General features: G+C 37.9%; 1 protein-coding gene across 4 annotated transcripts in view; it reads left to right on the top strand.

Moving 5' to 3' along the window:
- Window positions 1-20,907, top strand: part of CASK (calcium/calmodulin dependent serine protein kinase) — a 395,420-nt gene that overhangs the window by 199,081 nt on the left and 175,432 nt on the right. For all 4 annotated transcript variants that reach the window (XM_032619715.1, XM_032619712.1, XM_032619714.1 and 1 more), the window contains exons 4-5: window positions 5,517-5,594; window positions 11,099-11,171. In XM_032619715.1, the coding sequence (XP_032475606.1) occupies window positions 5,517-5,594; window positions 11,099-11,171 (151 nt within the window). The remainder of the gene's footprint in view (window positions 1-5,516; window positions 5,595-11,098; window positions 11,172-20,907) is intronic.

Below are 20,907 nucleotides of genomic sequence, written 5' to 3'. Positions count from 1 at the left end.
CTTAGCCTTTGATGGGCTCTTCTGAGGTGTGCCAAAGGAATAGCTCTGTCTCTCCTCTTGGATCACTCTGCTGCAAAAGAAGTTGGACCCTGTAAATCTCCATCTGACTGCCCCCTTCCACTTCTCCCGAGCTCCCCAAAAGTGAAGCCTCCTGCCTCCACAGCTGCCTTCTTTCCAGAGCCCCTCCCTATCCCCAGGGCAGAAGCAGCTCTTGCTCACTTCTTTGAGCTCTAATCCTTTCTCTGTTCTCACTAGGTAGTTTTTCACTCTTCATGCTGGTGATTCTTTAATGCTTAAAATTTTTTTTTTTATTTCATGCAGTCTTTGTAGTTGTTTCTGTCACCTTCAGGGGAAATGCTGGTCAGAGAAATCCAGATTTGATCTGTCCTTTACAGTGTTTCTCAAAGAATAGTTTGCAGACACATTCCAATCTACCAGCCATTTACTCCTCTATAATGAGATAAGAACAGAAATTGAGACTAAACGTCTAGAAACTGTTAGAGTAATTTGACATTGCTGTGAAATCGTAGCACATGATTTTGTATGTTGTAAAAAGTATTAGTTGTTAAAATACCTGAGGGGGGGAAAAGCTAGTCCTTCACCACAGTTAATTTGAGAAGCACTTCTTCATACAATCAGGTACAAGTCTCCTACAAGCCTCCTCTTTCTCTGCTTTTGCAGAATGCATTGTAGAGGAGGGAAAAAAACCTTTCCTCTATGCTTTTTGGTTACATGACTGAGGCCTGCAAATTAAACTGGCAAATGACAGATAAGCAGGAGAAAAGATTTTCATTTGCACATGGCGGGTGGGGGACATGCTCACAGAAAAAAGTGAAAGCCACAGAGACCCAGAGGCTTATATACCATTTTAACAGTGAAAGTAAAGAGACTAGACAAGAGAAGGGGGGAGTTTGGGCATCTGGGGTTGGGGGTAAATTGTGGGAAGGTGATCGGAAAATATATGGTAAATAAGAGTTATTTAGTAAGGTTTATTACACAGGTAAGAGTAGTTTTCTTCTTCCTGGTACATGAGAGGGGAACACCTTTACAAAAGGAAAATTCTGTCACCTTTACAAAGGGAAATTTATGTCTTGTTTTTAGGCAGAATGGAGGAGAGTACAGCATTCTTCCTGTATCTGCTGATTTTCGATTGCCGTCAGTTCAAAATAATCCTGTGCTAAAGTGGCATATTTTGGGTGGCATATTCTGATTCCCTTCAACATACAGCCAGCCATACCTTGTGCCTCTAGACCTGTGATCTGTTTTGTTTGTTTGGAGCATTTGTTTATGGACAGTTTTTAAAAATTTTATAAGTAATGCATGTTTATTACAAAATTTAAAAATTCAGATAGATGAAGTGGGGGAGGTAAGATCATTCATAATCCCATCACTTTTCACAATTCAGAGTAAACCTCCCATAGTTTTTCTCTGTGTATAGTATAGAAGCATTCCCCATACTCTTCCTTAGCAGGGTTTCTTCTCTGTCTCATTTACTCCCTCAGAATGGAACCAACTGGGGAAATTCAGAACATGCTTCTTGAAGCTTCTTGGCAGCTCCAGAAACACACTAAGATGGGAAGCCAAAGCGAAAAACAATAGAAGAAGCCTTATAATTGGTTTTTTTAAAGTTTATTTATTTATTCATTATTTATTTTGGCTGTGTTGAGTCTTCATTGCTGTGTGCGGGCTTTCTCTAGTTGCAGCGAGTGAGGGCTGCTCTTCGTTGTGGTGCGCAGTCTTCTCATTGTGGTGGCTTCTCTTGCTGTGGAGCACGGGCTCTAGGCATGCAGGCTTCAGTAGCTGTGGCGCACAGGCTTAGTTGCTCCATGGCATGTGGGATCTTCCCGGACCAGGGCTTGAACCCCTGTCCCCTGCATTGGCAGACGGATTCTTAACCACTACGCCACTAGGGAAGTCCCATCATCGTTTTTAAAATCATATTATCAGATAAAGTTTATCAAAGAACTAAGACATTGAACTTTTTGTTCAAGGTTATTATATTAGGATTGTATGCGTTATGAATATGTATATTTTAAGTTTCTGTGATGAATAAAATTTGCATGAATAGCAGTATTTGTAGTTATTTCTGTTATCTCAAAATTTAAAATTAATGGATTGCCTTTTTTACTTTAATATCAATTAGTGTTGCAATTAACTAATCAACTAGCTTCAATAATAGAAAATTACTTTCACAGTAATGACTTACTTTCAGACTAAACCCTCATAGAGCATGCCGGCATGTTTTAGAAGTTCCATAGGTTTTTTTTTTTTTTTTTTTTTGGTACCCCTGGTTATGAACCATTGTATTAAAAAAATGTATAGTAGCCAAAAGATCCCATTTATAATAGCAACTAAAAATATAAAATGCCTGGGGGGAGACCCAATAATCAATATTTGGAACTAATGTGAAGAAAACCTTAAAACTGTAACTTAGAGACATGAAAAGAAATGGCGAGGCATATCATGTTCAAGGATGAGAATATTAAGAAAATGTTAATTTCTACTGGTTAATCTACTATAAATATAATATTATTTCAGCCAAAATATAAAAAATTTTTAGCATTTGAGAAACTAATTTTAAAGTTCAGCTGGGAGAAAAAACTCATAAGAAAATGTTTACAAAGAATAATGATGGGGCTTCCCTGGTGGCGCAGTGGTTGAGAGTCCGCCTGCCGATGCAGGGGACACGGGTTCGTGCCCCGCTCCGGGAAGATCCCACATGCCGCGGAGCGGCTGGGCCCGTGAGCCATGGCCGCCGGGCCTGCGCGTCCGGAGCCTGTGCTCCGCAGCGGGAGAGGCCACAGCAGTGAGAGGCCTGCGTACCGCAAAAAAAAAAAAAAAAAAAAAAAGAATAATGATGAAATGAGACTTATTTTGCCAAATATTAAAATATACTATTGCAGAATTAAAAATGGTATGGGGCTAGATACAAAAATAGTGGAAAAGAGTAGAAACCTAGAAATACCTTGGTGTGTGTATATGTAAATGTAGAAATTGTCATTTCAAGTACTAGTGTTTCAGATATGTCCATGAAAAATGAGTCGATTCATGCTGGTGATTGTAGAACAGGGCAGTAAGCAATTTCCAGTTATTTCCCACTGACTGGTTCTCTCCTTAAGTGTTGCCCTCTCACCACCTTAGTACTTTCTCCTACCCTTAAGATTTTTTTCCCCCTTCCAGATCCCTCCAAAAAAGCCTTCCCTCTAGCTCTAAGGATTCTTATTGCTTTATGATGCAATCAATTTAGATCTCTCCTTTGCCTAACTTCTCTCTTCTAAGTTGAATAGTGCTTATCCTCACATTTCGCAATTAAAAAGGAAAATGCCTAAACAAAACTGTAATTCCCTCACTGTGTGTTTTTAGTCTTCACAGATCAACCAACCAGCTTAAACTGCAGCCAGCTTTAAAAATAGTGCTTTTTTTCTCCCCACAACACAAAGAAATGAGAAATATTCAGCCTCTTTAGTAGGCAAGGAAATGTAAATGAAAGCAATCATGAGTGACTTTTTTTCCTCCTGTCTGATTGGCAAAGATTAAAAAGAGTAGTCATCCTAATAGAGGCAAGGTAGAGGAAAGAACACTTTCACACCCAGTAGTGGCAGTATAAATTGTTAAAATATTTCCAATAGTGTATGTATCAAAAGTATTATTGTCTGTGCCCCTTGACCTAGCAACTCTGCTGGTAGGACTTATACTGCAGCAGATGATCAGGGTTGTTCACAAAGATACATGATCGTGTTCATCCGGGCTTTATTTCTGATTGTGCAAAATGGGCACTGCCATACTTCAGAGGAGACTGAGCCATCATAAAATTTATTTTGGAGAAGAATCCTATTTGACGTTGGAAAAAGTTCGTTGGCTGTGAAATGAAAACTAGGTAAAATTTGTAAAGCCTTGTAAAAATGTGAAAGTATTTTCATTTATGTAAAACCACACCAAGATTTAAATAAACTATTCATTAAATATTTACTGTGTGCATAGTATTCTGCCAGGTTTTGGGTGGGAGTATGTTGAAAATATAAAATATACTTGTTCTTTAGGACTTCACCCTATTTTTGAACTGTTGAGCTTGAATGTGTACATTTGCTCCTTGCACACCTAGTAGGTGTAGCTGTAGATAATGGAAAGAACATTAAATATAGATAGGGATTTGAATTCTGTCCCTGTAACATACTTGTCTACTCACTTAGACAACTTGTTTGAGAACGAGAATGATGCTGACCTCATGGGATGATGGTAAGAATGAAGGGAGATATAACAAGGAATGCTTTCCACGATACTTGATGAATAGTAATATTAGTTAGTAATGTTTATTAATTATTATTAATGGATTAGTTATTAATTATAGGTAATAGTAATGAATAGTTAGTTCCTTTGCTTTCCCTTCTGGAAGTCTATTTCCTCAGTATAAAACCTGCAACAGGTATTTTGGTTCCTGAGCTACTAAATAAACGAATGAATGAGATACTGGATTTGAAAACACTTTATAAGACTTAAAGCATTATGAAAATGTTAGCTAACTATTCATTGATATATGTAATAAAATGGCAAAAGTTTCATGTATACACATAAATATGTTTCTATGTAAGTGCTAAATGTTATAATATGGGCTATATAGAGTTGTTATAGAATTTAAGCAAAAGAAGGCCTTAATGTGACTGGTAATCGTTGAGAGGCCTTCCTGGGGAAGGTGTGATTGGAATGGAACCTTGAATTAAGGTAGGTTTTGAATGTGAGAAACAATATATGCAGAAATGTGTGGCAGAAAAAGAAACAAAATGGTATATTCAGGGAGTAGTGTAAGACTAATCTGCGTAGATAGTGAATTATTCTTGAAAAGTCATTAGACAGGGTAGGTAGAAGAAGCAAGGTATGGCTGAGACAACAAGAAACCTTACTGATCTGGTGAGAAATAGAGAACCATTTTAAGTTTGGAGGCAAGATAGTAACCCTGCGTCACCAGCACATCAGTGTGTTAGAGTATGTTTGTAGCAGTTAACTTTGGTAATGGAAGTATAAACAAAAATAAATTATGGATTAGCTAATTATTTTTTTCCTTTCACAGTATATAGCTTGAATTCCCTTTTAGTGGCGATAACTATAGCTAAATGTTCTAGAATCGTTGTTGTATTCTTAAAATATTACATGATGTGACTAGATACAATTTTGGAATTTGATTCAAAAATATGCCACAGCCCCCAACATTGCCCTTTTCTGAGACTTTTTGTTGTGATAACCTAAAGAAAATTTATAGGCAGTTTCCCACACTTTATGTTATTTGATGTTACCATTTGCTTGTTCTTCCTGTTTTTTCCCCCTGTAGATTTTCAATGTTAAGATGGTTATAATGTCCTTTATAATTTGTCTATTTTTCATCAAAAGAAAGGAGATTTAAATAATTTATTATAATCTTTAGCTGTAAGTCAACTAAAAACTTAGTTACAATGTATTCACTTTCAATGTTTATTTCCTGAAATTTTCTCTTTCCTTATATTCTTTTTCACATTTCTCTACAGTATGGATGGAGCGGATCTGTGTTTTGAAATCGTAAAACGAGCTGACGCTGGTTTTGTATACAGTGAAGCTGTGGCCAGGTATGTAATTTGTATGAACTCCCCAGAAGTAAAGGTAGAAGTAAAAGAAGGAAATGACAAGGAAATCACATGAAGTGGCCTGCTCTTTGAACTGATGACGAGCATACTGCCACTCTTTCTTGCAAGGAGCATCTCTCTTTTAATGTGCATTAGTGGAACCAAACAGTGACTGGAAATGCAAAATATTGAACAATGAATTGATCTATTTATATGGATTTACAGTTTAACATCACTACTGCTATCTTTTCCATTTCTGATGACTTTTATACAAGGAGGAATTTGATAGCTCAGGAACCGTGTAGAATTAAACTTGGGTCTTTTTGTGTGTTTGATTTTTGCTTTTTAGCAGATGTGCCTCATTAGTTCTTCAGTTTGCCTTTTAGTGATAGCAAATTGTTAGGTGACCAGTTAATCTGAGAAAAAGCATAGAACAGTAGAAGGAACAGAAATAAAAGCACAGTTTTTCTGCTGAATATATTTGCTTCAGGCCAGTGTTTGATCTCCCAATCAAGTAGCCACCATTGTTCCAAGTGTAGGAGTTCTTGTAAAGAACTAATGACTCAAAATAAGGATTTAATATGAAAAATCACAAGAGCCATGCACTGGGCCACTTGCTTGTAGATTTGAAGCAGTACAACTTTCTGTTTTGGTGACAACCATATCATAAATACCCACTCCAATAAATTGCCTTTTTAATACCTGGGGTACAGCATCCCTCCTCAGTCACTAACCATAGTATGTTGAAGGGTTCAAACCCACAAACCCATTAGGATTTATTAAAACTTTCTACCATTTGAGAAATAGTTACCATTAAATGATTATAACTTTCTCCCTCCTATCATTCTTTTTATAATTATGGCACAATGGACAGATATGGCTGAAAATAGCTTAGAGACTACTTCATGCGACTTTAAGCTTAGAATGGCTTGACTTTCTTCAAATTCTTTGCCCTGCCTTCTCCTCACTGAGGAGCAAGGTCCCCAGTCTCAGGAGATGGAGCAGCCATGGCTATAACACAAGATAAAGAATATACTCAATTGTAGGTAGCTGCTGTTTTGTACTCCTGGAGCTAGGGAGAAGCAGCAAATGAGAGTTTATATATACTAACTTTAATTCCTTCTTTTAACTCCTGATGTATTCATGGTAGAACTGAGGCTAAATATCCTTTTTTCTTTTGTGCCTGTTCACTAAAGCATATTCTAGGGTTTTCTTTTTTTTTTAATCCCATTTTACTCTTGTTTTGAATTCTTATCACAGTTTAAAATTTTTATTTTGTATTGTGTTTCAGAATTAAAAAGCATTCTTTAATAACCAAAAGTAGTCAATGCTGTCTTGATTTTTCTTATGACACAGTGGTAAACCACTTTCTTCTACTAAATGAAACTCTCAGACTTTTGCATATCATTGTTCATATTTATTTCTTTAAGAATTTGAGTTTGGGGCTTCCCTGGTGGCGCAGTGGTTGGGAGTCCGCCTGCTGATGCAGGGGTCGTGGGTTTGTGCCCCGGTCCGGGAGGATCCCGCGTGCCGCGAAGCGGCTGGGCCTGTGAGCCGTGGCCGTTGGGCCTGTGCTCCGCGACAGGAGAGGCCACGGCAGTGAGAGGCCCGCATACCGCAAAAAAAAAAAAAAAAAAAAAATTTGAGTTTTGTATTTTCCCATATTGATATCTTTTAACAGCAGCATCAAATAGGGAAAACTAAAAATTCTAGATGTTGATTTTATAAAAATAGTGAAGCTTGATGGAGGAAGATGACGTTTTCCTTTTGGAACCACAAAAACACTGGGGTACCTGGCATATAGGCTGTCAGGGTTGATGTTAAACCAGTACCACTTTTACTCTGTTCCCTACTCATCCCTATCACTTTTCCTTAACTTTGAGCCTGCCTCTGCCACTGGACTAGATGTTAGGATAGGGAGAATAGTAGTGTTGTAGAGGTGATGTCATACAGTGAAATGACTTGAGTTCTCTCCCAATCTTGAGATTTATAGAAAAGTTAGATGTTTATATATATCAAGATGATTGTATATCAATCAAGCCTGTTGATTTTAAGATCTACCTATATTGCTGTTAAAATGGTGATTTTATGAAAGGAACTTTCCAGAATGGACCAGAAAAGAGTAATATTGGGATCAGTAAGTGACACTGCATAGAGAGTGGTTTGGCACAATTGATTAAAAACCCTTCCTAAAAATGACAAAAGGGAGTGGCCTCAGAAAGTATGATTATGTATGTCCCCTACTGCAGAGTACCAATGACCATGTAACAAGGGCACGTAAATCCTTCCTTTGGTTTAGAGCGTTCAACCAGATGACTTCTACCTTCCTTCTCTCTGATTCTGTGATTTTTTTGTTGGAAAATTCAGCTTGCATTAGTTATTCTAGTGAGACCAATTGCAAGAAGACTCTGAGACACCAAGTAATCATATTGATAATGTTGTTTTTCTCCAACTGGCTGAGCGTCGAGAGGAGCAACAAAGCATGACATGAAAGAAAACTGCGTTCAGTCCTTACAACCCAATTAGTGATTACCTCTGTTCTTTCAGAGGTGGTGAGTTGTGGAGCAGGCTAACATATAGGATCAGATTATCAAATCAAACTCTCACAAATCAGAGAGATATTCTTCCCTAGCACCAGGCTTTACTAAACAGTTATAAGGATACGAGCAATCAAAAGGCTCAGCTGAAGCAAACAGAGATCTGGGCCTTTTAAGGGCAGCTCCTCACTTCATTCCTTCCTGCATCAGAAATGCACCTCTGGCCCAGAATAGATGAGGTCTCTACGTGAGGTTTGTGAGATTCCACACACAGAGGGGAGCATTTAAATTATGAAACATCTCCATTGTGTATCTTGGAGAGTTGTATAGCTTACATGACATCTTCCAGGAAGCCATTCATGCCTCAGAGATCCGGGTTCTGTTTATCATAGGTAGTCCTTAGCCAGGAACATTCTGTTAAGGGAATTCCAGAGATAAGCTTTCTTCAGCCTAGCAAAGAGCTTTCTTAAGTGTAGTCTTTTTTTGCCCAGAGTTGCCAAAGAGAGTAGGCTGAGTCACCTCCCTTCTTTTCTTCCACCCCCAAAATACCTCCTTCCAAAGGAAGTGAGAGGATTGCTGGCCAGCTCTTTTCTTTCCACAGAGTTATCATCATTCCTGATCCTTAGGGATGGAGACAAACATAGATATTGATGAGTTTCTCTGAAAGTATAGGCCACCATGATGCTTCATGAAATGAAGCTTTTTGATTAAAGTTTAGTCAGCAACTCTCTAGAATGTATATGGGTGGATTTTGGTTCTGTAGTCTGCTTGCACACTATTCACATGCACAGCCTCCCAAGGGTCATGACTGGGAGGGTGGAGAAAGATCAGTTTAAATATGTTATATTTGGGGAAAAGAATTCTACCCTGCCCCCACAGAGATTCTAATATGTATGTATGTTTGGGTTAAATAATTGAGTATTCGGATTTAAAAATGCCCATTCATTGATGTTTTTTCTTTTTGAGATAAGAATTTTTTTTTTTTTTAGAATTTTCTTCAGGCTAAGGATAGAAGTGGCTGTCCTAGTGCTAAGTATCCAAAGTAGTCGTGCTGTTAGGTATAAGCTAGGTCCATATTACCTAACTTAAGCTTACCTACTATTCCAGTGTTCACACGTAGATGCACAAATAGGCTGTTCCTAAATCTTGACTAAATTTGATAATAATAGACTTAACCTTTGTAGCATGCTTCAGAATTTTTAGAAACTAGAGTTTTTCACACTTGTTATCTCTGCCATTTCGGGGGGTCACAGATCCTCCAAAGCATGATTTGAACCAGGAAAGGGCCACAACACCAAGTTAAGAACCCCTAACTTAAACAGAAAGTTAATTTCAACTGCACTGGCCCAGGCAAAGAGTATGTGACCGTGACCCGCCATGTGTACATTTGCAAAGTAAGAAAAATTGGACATCACAACTGCAGGAGCCTGGCTCCTTCTGCTTAGAGCCCAGTTGTGAGGAGACAATGATAAGTACAGGAACAAAGCCTGGGGTTTTTTTCCCCCTGCCTTTCATTTTTAAACTAGAACCTTCTGATCAATTCTAATACATGAAATAATGCATATGCTAATTAGAGGGACATTGATGTGAGTTTGGCTAGATAGTAGCATACCAAAGAGGGAACTCAATGGAAATGTCTTAATTTTAAAGCAGGAGTGGAGAAAATTTTTTTTGGTCTTGAGTCACAAGCACACACACAAGGTCATTTGTAAGTACCATTAAATTATTTAGTTTTTATTTTAAAGTGTGGGGAATAAAAGATCTGGATAGAAAAAAACAAAATGCAATAAATACTAAGCAATAATTAATGTTAAGTATATTGCATTTCTGTGTCATGGCTAGTTGGGAAGGAAAAGGGGAAAGTGAGAAAGGAAGAGGGATAGTAGGGGGGAAATGACAGATATGAAGGGAATAAAATTCAGAGGAAGAGAAGATGAAAAAGACCCTCAAAGAAGAAACAGTGGGAATTACAGAAGAACTTCAGAATGGAGGGAAGGAAATCGAAGTAAGTTCTGAAGTAATACTGAATGAACTGCTCTTGTCACACCCTGTGGCTAGTTGACTCTTACCTTTTTGGGGTTTTTTTTGGGCGGTACGCGGGCCTCTCACTGTTGTGGCCTCTCCCGTTGCGGAGCACAGGCTCCGGACGCGCAGGCTCAGCGGCCATGGCTCACAGGCCCAGCCGCTCCGCGGCATGGGGGATTCTCCCGGACCGGGGCACGAACCCGCGTCCCCTGCATCGGCAGGCGGACTCTCAGCCACTGCGCCACCAGGGAAGCCCATTTTTAAGGACTGTTCTTTAAAATGCTCGCTCCTCCTCTGTTCTTCACCTGGACCCAGTGCGGAGCCTCTGTGGACCCTGATGACCTTGTGAGGAGTTTGACTTCCTAGGACTTAGGCCCAGAAGGAACTCTGCTTTGTTCAAGGATGCCCCAACTAAAACTTGATTATGTTGCAAAAAGAAATTGTAGAGGCATAAGAGGGTTCTTCTTTCTTGTTTGTCCTTAAAGCTAAATGGAAATAAGACAGAGAGCCAGCCTCTGCTGGCAGATAAAAGGTTCCCACCCCTTTAGTCAGAATCCTTGGTGTACCTCTGAGCACTGGTCACTTAATAGCAATCCAGTGTAACTAAGTAGAATTAACTGAGTGTCAGAAAATTTTTTCATGTTTTAAGCTTGAATTTTTAGTTTGCAGAGCTATTTTAGTTATGAACTGTGTGAAATTCCTTTGACTTAGATATCTCAGAAAATACAGAACGCATTAATTCTTCATAAAGCTCATAAACTTATGCATCTGCCAACTTTTTCATTACTAAGGTGCACATTCCACCAATCTTGTCTACTCAAATGAAAAGTGTCCGTGGGCAGTGAGTATGAAGGTGGGAGTTATAAACTAGGGACACTGTACATTAAGTTTTAAAAATATAAGGGTTTTTTTTTACAGTTTTAGATTTCTTTTGTTTTTCTACAGTCATTACATGAGACAGATACTGGAAGCTCTACGCTATTGTCATGATAACAACATAATTCACAGGGATGTGAAGGTAAGTCATTTTTATCACTAACTTTAATATTTGTGAATAGAAACTAACTTATAGCAATGATAAGAATTAGAAGTTTTTCTTTAGTGTTCTTATAAAGAGTAGCTTAAAGTTAATTTTACTTACAAATAAAAATTTGTTTAACTGGTTTATATGTGGAGAGTTGTACTAGTTCTTAATAGGAACACTTTCTTATCATTTCAATTTCCTTATTTTTATTAAAATGTACACACATTCTAAAATTCTGTTATTCCTCCTTCGCCATTATGTGTGTAAGAGAGAAGTGTGAAAATCCAGCAAATAGGAAGAACCAAACAATATCCTATACTAAGTTAATTGGGGGGAAATTAGAATTTGGTTTATATAGTAAAAGTTCATCACACTTATATTTTCTTAATGTTGTAATGTAGAATAGTTAGCATTTTATTTTCTTTGCAGAGAGTTTTTAAAAATAGTCTGAAATCGTAATTATAAATGCAATATAGTTTGTACCCTTAGGAATATGAATATTACCATTATTCAATCTTTATGCCTGTTTAATCCCAGTATCAAGTTTATGAGAACTATCAGTCCCTGGCTTATAAGGTGTCAGGTAGGACATGGAGGCATGCAAGAAAGGAAGCCATGGGCCTTCCTCCTGATGCCTACCCCCTTTCAAGGCCTCGAGTCACTAAGAGCCCCTGTGGTCTCTCTGGCCCTGTTGTCTACTTTCACGTGCTCCTGTTTTGTCACTGGCCTCTCTCTAACCCGCAGCATCCACAGATATGGCGCTCTCCTTCCCTCAAGGTGTATTATCAAAGGCCTGGCTTCTTTAATGTATTTTAATGGTTAAGAAAATTAAGTAGAATTTAGTTAAATTTTCTATAACGTTTGGGAAATTTTAACTGAAATTCTTGTGGTTAAAAGCTGAGGGAAAGCATGAACAATTCCAGATCAATCTGGTAGAATGTTATAATAGCAATGAAAAATAATTGGAGAAATGCACAGAATACACATTAGTGTAAATTAGTTGTAAAATGTCTTATTCTTTTCAAATGTGGTGATAGGAAAATGATATTATTATCACCACTCAACATTAACAGCCCATTGGATACGTAGCACTTTTATAAGGAAATATTCTTCAGTTTTGCAAACAAAGAGAATAAGAAGTGTAGAAAGATAAAGGGGGGAGGGAATGGTCAATGATAGCAACGTGCTGTGTCATTCTTTTGCACTTAATTAATGTAAGAAAATGCATGTATACAGAGTGAAGTGTATCTCCTTATATATAATGACAAAAATGACAATTTGAGGGACTTCCCTCATGGTCCAGCGTTTGAGACTCCGTGCTTCCACTGCAGAGGGCGCGGGTTTGATCCCTGGTTGGAAAACTGGGATCCCACATGTCATCTGGCATGGCCAAAAAAAAAAAAAGACAATTTGAAAACTTAAAATGTGTAAAACAGATTCTTAGTTCATAGAGTAGCATTGTGTTAAAAACACTTTTGCTCAAGAGGCAAATTTTTAAAATTGAGATATAATTAACGTTTAACAATATATTAGTTTCAGGTATACAGCATAATGACTTGATATATGTGTACACTGTGAAATGATCACCATAGTAAGTCTAGTTACTCTCTGTCACCATACAAAGTTACAAAATGTGCAATATGATGTTATTGACTAGTCACCAGGCTGTACATTACATCCCCCTGACTTGTTTATTTTATGGCTGGAAGTTTGTACCTCTTACCTGCTTCACCCATTTTGTCCACCCAACCTCCTTCACCTCTGGCAACCACCATTCTGGTTTCTCTGTCTGTGAGTTTTGTTTTGTTTGTTCATTTGTTCTGAGTTTTAGATTCAGCGTGTAAGTGAAATCATAGGGTATTTGTCTGTCTGTATCTGACTTATTCACTTAACATAATACCCTCGAGGTCCATCCACATTGTCATAAGGGCAAGAGTTTCTTCTTTTTTATGACTGAGTAGTATTCCACTGTGTATGTATGTGTATATTGTATGTGTGTGTGTGTGGGTACACACTACATCTTCTTTGTTCATTCATCCATCAATGGACACTTAGGTTGTTTCCATATCTTGGCTATTGTAAATAATGCTGCAGTGATGTGGGAGGTACACATAGTGTTTTTTCTTTTAGCGTTTTCAAATTAGTGTTTTTGTTTTCTTCAGATAAATACTCAGAAGTAGAACTGCTCGATCATATGGTAGTTCTGTTTTTAGTTTTTTTGAGGAACCTCCATACTGTTTTCCAGAGTGGCCACACCAATTTACATTTCCACCAATGGTATATGAGGGTTCCCTTTTTTCCTACATCCTCACCAACACTTATTATTTCTTATCTTTTTGATGATAGCCATTCTAACAGGTGCGAGGTGACATCTCATTGTGGTTTTGATTTGAATTTCCCTGATGATTAGTGATGTTGAACATCTTTTCATGTACATGTACCATCTGTCTGTCTTTGGAAAAATGTCTGTTCAGATCCTCTGCCCATTTTTTAATCAGATTGGGATTTTGTTATTAAGTTGTAAGAAGCAATTTTATTTTGAATTCTGTTCTTGAAAGGTAATTATATCAATATCATATGATAAATGATTGACAACGTACTCTACTGTAATACTTTCAATAATATAGTCAGCTTTTTGATTAGCCATGGTATTTGATATAATGACAATCCAAAACCAAATAAAATCCCACAGTAGTTATGTTTGAATGCTGTGCTTCACCTTCTAACTTACATTCGATTGATTTATTCAACAAATATTCGAGTGCCTACTTCATGCAGTATACTGTGCTTGGAGCCCTAAAGGCATTATTATGGTCTCAGTAGAGAGATGAGATAGTGTATCTGTTACCAGCTACTACGGAATGACACACAGTGACTTGCAACAACAAGCACCATTTATTTGCTCTCAGTTCTGCAGTTGAGCAGAGCTTGATGGGGACTGCTTGATTCTGTTTCACAGGCTGTTGGCTAAGGCGGCATGGTTAGTATCCACAAAGGCTTCACTCACTTTTCTGGCATCTCAGCAGAAGTGAATAGAACAGCTGGAAGCTGGCTAGGCCCTCTTCGTAGTCTCTCATTCAGAACATTTCTCTCTTTGTCTTTCTCCCCCCTTCATGGCCCATTTTTCTAGCAGGACAGTGTCTCATGGCACCAAAGGAGCAAAAATGGAAGTTACCAGGCCTCTTGAAGCCTCGACCTGAAATTGGCACTGTGTCCTGTCCTCTGCGTTCTGTTAGTCAAAATGTCACAAGAGTAGCCTGGATTCAAGAGGAGGAAAAATAAGTTGCACCTTTTAGTTGGAGGAGCAACCTATGTATACAAGAATAGGAGAACTTGTTTGTGGCCATCTTCACAGATAGACAAAACAAATAATTATCGTCCAAGGTACGGGATGGTAAATATAATTAAAAGACAGTCAGAGAAACGTCATGGAGGAAGTTACATTTGAGCCTAGTCTTGAGTCATGGGGGAGTTACACAGGGATGAGAGGATGTTTCAAGCAACAGGATAGTGTGTGCAAAGGCTCAAAGTTAGTTTTGTATTGGATTTTAATAAATTTGTTTATTGTGTCTAAGGCACATGCCAAATAATTTTGAGGAAGCATACAGAAACATTCTAAGGAAGGGGAGAGAGAAGTGATTCTGAAACTGCAAGTTAGTAAGAAGAAACCACCAGAAAAGGCACCATTGTTGAGTTGGGAAGCAGACTTTCAACACAGAGCACACATTATTGTTGATATTCTTTATATTTCAGTACCTGAAATCTATACATTTCGCATGGGTAAATGTAATACTCACATTTAGCTAATTGGTAAATTTGAACTCGGGTGTATTTTTCTTAAGACGTGCATCCAAAAATATCGAGTGCTTACTATGTGTCAGGCACTATTCTAGGAACCGGAGCTACATCAATGAACAGAACAGACAAAATCACTGCCCCAGTAGAGCTGACTTTCTAGTTCAGGGAGACAGACACTGATCACTGAGCATAAGGAAATCAACTGTGTAGTAGGTTAGAAGGTGAAAAGAACTACAGAAAAAAAGAGAGCAGCCAAAGGGGTAGGTAGGGACTGCTGGAGAAGGGGTTGCAATTCTAAATAGGGTGATCAAGCAGACCACGTTGAGAACCTGACCTCTGGCAAGGACTCGAAGGAGAGAGAGAGAGTGCACTAACTGACATCGAAGGAGGAGGGTTCTGGGTAAAAGAACAGCCAGTGTAAAGGCACTAAGGCAGGAGCATAAGTGACCTTTTGAGCAAGAGCAAGGAGGCCAGTATGGCTGAGGCACAGTGAGCAAAGGGGAGAGTGGATAGTAGATAAGGTTAGAGAGGAAAGGAGGGGAGGGACTTCGACTTTTACTCTGACAGAAAAGAGGATTCACCAGAGAGTTCTGAACAAAGATGGACTATGATCTGACTTTCCACGGTAACAGGACTACGTTGCTTTGTTGGTAATACATTGAATAGGGGCTCAAGGGTGGAACTTGGGAAACAGGAGATGCTCCTGCCTGGCAGGGCCAGAGTGGTAGCAAGGAGGTGGTAAAAAAAAGTAGATTTCCAGATATATTTGAAGGTTGTGTCAACAGGATTTACTATTATAATTTCAGTAATTTAGGTAACCCAAAGTAGTTTCATTCAGGGCCTTATTATAGGGGTTTTCCATTGTAGTGATCTTTAATAACAATACATTTCACATGGCTAATAATTTAAAATTTCACTTGATGTGTTGTTACTGTTTTTGCTAAAACAACTAATTTTGCAGCCTAGTAGCTTTTCTTCACATTCAGATATTGTATATTCAGTGACTTGTCTGAATAGATTTCTTCTGTATGTAGATTTTGGTTTCTGTAGTTTTTGTCAAAATTTTCTTCCCTTATACTTAGTAAAGAAAATAGAAGACCATTGGAACGTTCCATTCCTTTGAGAAATATTTAGATTATTTAATCATCTGTTTCAGCTAGCCAAGAATATTCTCATTTTCTCCCTGGTTCTGGTTCTCTCTCTCTCTCCTTCCCTCCCTCCTTCACCTCCCCCCACCCCAAGTTCTTGATATTGATCCAAAAGCATTGGGTTTCCCAAAGGTCCTAACATTATATTAATAATACTTTTTTCTTTACTTGGTATGCATTTCTTTTTGAAATCATAATACCTGAGTCTAAAAATGTTTGGTTATATCAGGTTAGATTTGAGTATATGGTGCCATGTGACCTGTAGTGGAAACTGCTCGCTTTCGAGAAGCAGTTTCACATGAAATTGTGTAAAAAATAACTATATAATCCTTTGAAATTTAAGAAGGTGTGTCATCATAGTACAGCATCTCCCAACAACCATGCACATTTGGGGCCAGGCACTTTGTTGTGGGAGGCTGTCCTGTGTTGTTGCCTCTCCCCAGCCTCTACCCACTACATGCCAGTAGCATTTCCCCCCAATTGTGACACTCAAAAATGTCTCCAGACATTGTCAAATGTCCCCTGGGGCACAAAAATCACCCCCAGTTGAGACCCACTGTCATAATGGCATATTTCTCATGTTTTGACTCCCTACAGGCATTAATTAAGGCATGTATTTTGTTCCTTTTTTTCTTATGAAAGGATGTGGTAACTTTCATTATGTTTCAGTGTTTTCTTCCTCTCACCCCTAAATTAAAAGTACTTTAGAAAGAAATAGAACAGTCTTCAAGGTAAATGCAACTCCTGGCTCCTTGCCTGCCTTCGCTTGCTCTGTTAAGCAGTGAAAGTTGAAATTTTCTTGTCTCTCCTGACTCCCAGAGACAGCCTCACAAAGCATCACCTGGGCGTGGAGAGGCAAGCAAGCCGTAGACCTTTCTGTGGCTCTGACCTACTGATGCACTGTTTTAATAAACGAAGTTGAAGTTAAGCAGCTTCTTTGAGAGCAAACTGCTGTACACGCAGTCACTTTCTATTCTGAATAGGGCCTGTGCCCAGGAGACTTGGGGGCTCCATTTTTAGTTCTCAGAACTGCAAAACCCCAGTCTCACAGCCACTCAGCCAGGAGCCTCCGCCCAAGCATTTCTGTGTGTGCTTCCTTTAAATGGTTTTCCTTGCTAACCCGTGAACACGCCTGGCTGCTCTCTGGTCCCCTTATGGTATCAGTTCTCCTTTCACCAGCTTAGGACCAGACTTCATTATAAATGGGTGTTCCATCAGATCACGCTAGTTGCCATAGCATTGTGGATTTCTTATGGTATTTCTTCCTCTATTGCTCTTGACATTTCTTTTACATCTCTTACCACAACTCCCAAAAGTCCCTCATGTTTATATAAAATATTGAAATTCTCCTTAAAATGAAAACTTACTTATTCTATTCTTTATTATAATAAGCACACAGGCTTACCTTCTGCGTTACTTTCGTAAGGTTGTTGTGAGCATAATGTACATGTTCAGCTTGAAAGTGGGGTTTTAATACTTAGAAATACGAGATAAATTTAAGATGATTTTGCTTCTCTTTTTCCACCCACCCCCCTTCAAAAAAAATCAACTCCTTGATTTGAAAAGAAAAGAATGACTGTTTCTTTCGCTTAACAGATGTGAATCCTTTCACTGCTCCTTTCCTTTTTAGCCAACGGTAGCAAGCATGTATGATACAGCCAGAGCATTTGTGCTGTCAGGTATAAAACCTTTCTAGCTGTAGTAACTCTTGCCACTGAGATCAACTCACTTTGAATTTGGGGGCAGTCAGAGAAGGTTCATGGCACTGGGCTGCAGGATTGAAATGCTTAGCAAATTACCAGTGTCCCTCTGTGCTCCCTTTGTGGTTTGCCAAGCAAGATTTCCTTTCAACCTGTCTTCACACATTTGTTCATAACAACTTCCACCCTGCAGACTGCAAAGCCAGGGGTGGGCTGCAGTCGTCCTTACCAAATCAGAACACGGTTGACATTGTAGGGGAACAAAACTTGCCACCCCCAAAATGTATCTCTTTGGCTTGAAGACTATTTGGCGCTGGTTGTTTTTAAGAAACAAAAGATTCGGGAAAGTTTTCTTTTTACCTCCTCCTTAAGCACCTGAAAGAATTTAAAGGGCCTGGTCTAGGAAGAGTACTATCACCAGAGATGTCTGCAAAGAATATGAGCTGGTATGGTGGGGGAGCTGAGCAGGCTGGGGACACCAGAGTCCTCTCTGTGTTCCATTGTCTTTGCATGGAGTAGCAAGCACTTGTTTACCAAACATTTGTTTTTCTATCTCCATGTGAGTTGCCTTCCTCCCCTTTGAAGTCCCAAACCCCTACCTCCTTCTCCTCTCTCAGATGGCATATAAGTTCCAATTGCCCAGATTGTCCTTGGGCCTCATATTCCTATGGAACCCCCATAGGTACATAATTTAATTTGTTTTTTCTCCTGTTAATCTGTCTCATGTCAATTTAACTCTTAGACCAGCCAGGAGAACCTACAGGGGTAGAGGAAAATTTTTTCCTTCTTCAACATCTTCCTCTTCTACTCACAGAATAGAAACTCACTTTCAGGTTGAGTAGTACATCCTTAATTTTGCTGGTCTAGTCTTAATGGTACATATTCCTGATTAATAGTTTGCAAGTTGCCTTGATGGGAGTGTATATATGAAAGGATAAAGGGGGAAATAAACATTTATCATGCCTGTTAAGATATAATCTTGTTGATCTTTAAGTCAAAATTTGATGTTTCTGAAATTGTGTTTGACTATAACTCACGGACACATTAAAAACATTGTTTTTCTGAAATTCACACTTTAAAGTTAGGGTAAATTTAGAAAGGGATACCTTATATAAAGTATTTGCCATGACATTAAATAGGCAGTACTTCAATTACACAAAAAATTCAACATAATTTACAATCACCTATTCACGAAAGCATCTATGGTATAAAGATAAACATGGTGATTAATACGCTCAGTACAGAGAATTAAAACAGAAGTTGTCTATCAGAATGAGTAACTTGAGAAATTGCATATCTTTTTTCCTGCCTTTTTTAAATGTAGGAAGCTCTACTTTGGTGTAATATCTTTTATCTTTTATTTAAATAGTGGTGATATAAAGTGATTTTTTAAATAATGCTTTTTACAAGTTACATATATCTTTAGAACTCCTAAGTGCAGTGAGATTTAATACAGTACTGCTTATGTTAAATGAAAACTATTGATCATCTTCTCAATTCCTCTTAGTCTAATGAGTTCTGGTTTTAAATTTTATGTAAGAATAAAAGTATTGCTCTAACTGTGGAGAAAGCTGGATGTCTTGGGAAGTCTCCTGGTCGACGTTGAGTTATTATGTGATTCTCACGTCTATGAAATTACTAGATTGGACACCCCTGTATACAGCCAGCACTTAGGGAGTCACCTGGAATTCCCAGGTCTTTGTTCATCTCTGCAAATTAAAAATAATAAGACAGAAATAAGGTTGCTACTATAAAAGAATAGTTGTATACTGTAAATATTTGAAGCCAGCATGTGTTTTTTCTGATGTTTCTCTGAACATTTTCTTCTCTCAGTTAAACATTGAAGTAAAAAAGGAGAAAAAATATTTACTGTTTTCTATTCTTTTTTAATGAAAATTGCACAGATGTGTTGGGAAAACCTCTAGTGATTTTGAACACATGGCTCTTGGGGAATCTGTATAGTGAATTGTTTCTATATTTTAAATTCTAGAATGAAACATGCTATGAGGTTAAAGGCTTTGAAGTGCCATGTGAACTTTAAACTTTTTGAGCACTGAAGAAATTACCATGTAGAGAATAAATGAGTCTTTAAGCAGTCTCTAACGAAGTAGCAGGTTACAGTTAAGGTTTATTCAACTTCAGTTTTATTCAGCTGTTTATGTTTGGTTCTTATCTGAGCAGAGAGAATGCAAGTACCATAGGAGTAGAAATAGAAAAGAGACTAAAGCTCCAAAGGTGCTTATGATCTCTTTAGGAAGATAAAGCACACATTCTTTTTTATTTTAAATTATAATATATATAATACAGAATATAGCCATCATCATTTGTCTTACTGTGACAAGATTGCATGGAAGAAAGAAATGACCATTCAGAAAGGCTTACCCTTTAAATATTTACTTAGATATTGGAGAAAATTTGGGTGACTTATTTAACTATGCACTTCAGTTTTTTCATCAGTAAATTGGCATACATTAGGGTTGTGATGATTCAAATAATACATGTGAAGCATGTAAGCAGAGTGCCTGGCACAATAGCAAGTACTTAGTAAAGGATAGCTACTCATAATAGTAACATCATCTGGTTTAATCATAGTACTTATGAATTACATAGTATTTTTTCATTCTACAAATGAAGACCTTAACACTTAAAGTGGGTGATTTGCCTAAGATTGTCCAGCTAAATAAGAGGTGGAACTAGTATTGAATCTAGGGACTCTAACTCCAGAGACCAGTCTTGCAACGACGATACTATTATACTGCCTATCATTCATTCATTTATTTCACAGAAATTAATTAAACATATTTACATGCTAGGTACTGTTTGTCATTAATAACATTATTTATATTGAATACAGAGGAAAATATACAAAACGTGATGAAGATCAGCATGTAATGACATTACATTCATTTTTATTTTGACAAAGCCTAATCCAAATATTTAAGCATATTTATAAATAACATCTACTTAATAAATACTGGAATCAATGAATGTTGCTTCTCCCAGGATCATGAACCAGATAACACCAAATAAATAATGTGTTTATGAAATAAAACCTTGGATTTTTGTAGTACATTATTCATACAT

Source organism: Phocoena sinus, chromosome X, assembly GCF_008692025.1.
Source record: "Phocoena sinus isolate mPhoSin1 chromosome X, mPhoSin1.pri, whole genome shotgun sequence".
Taxonomy (NCBI): Eukaryota; Metazoa; Chordata; class Mammalia; order Artiodactyla; family Phocoenidae; genus Phocoena; species Phocoena sinus.
Note: the sequence above shows the minus strand (reverse complement) of the source record. Positions and strands in the feature narration are given on the sequence as shown.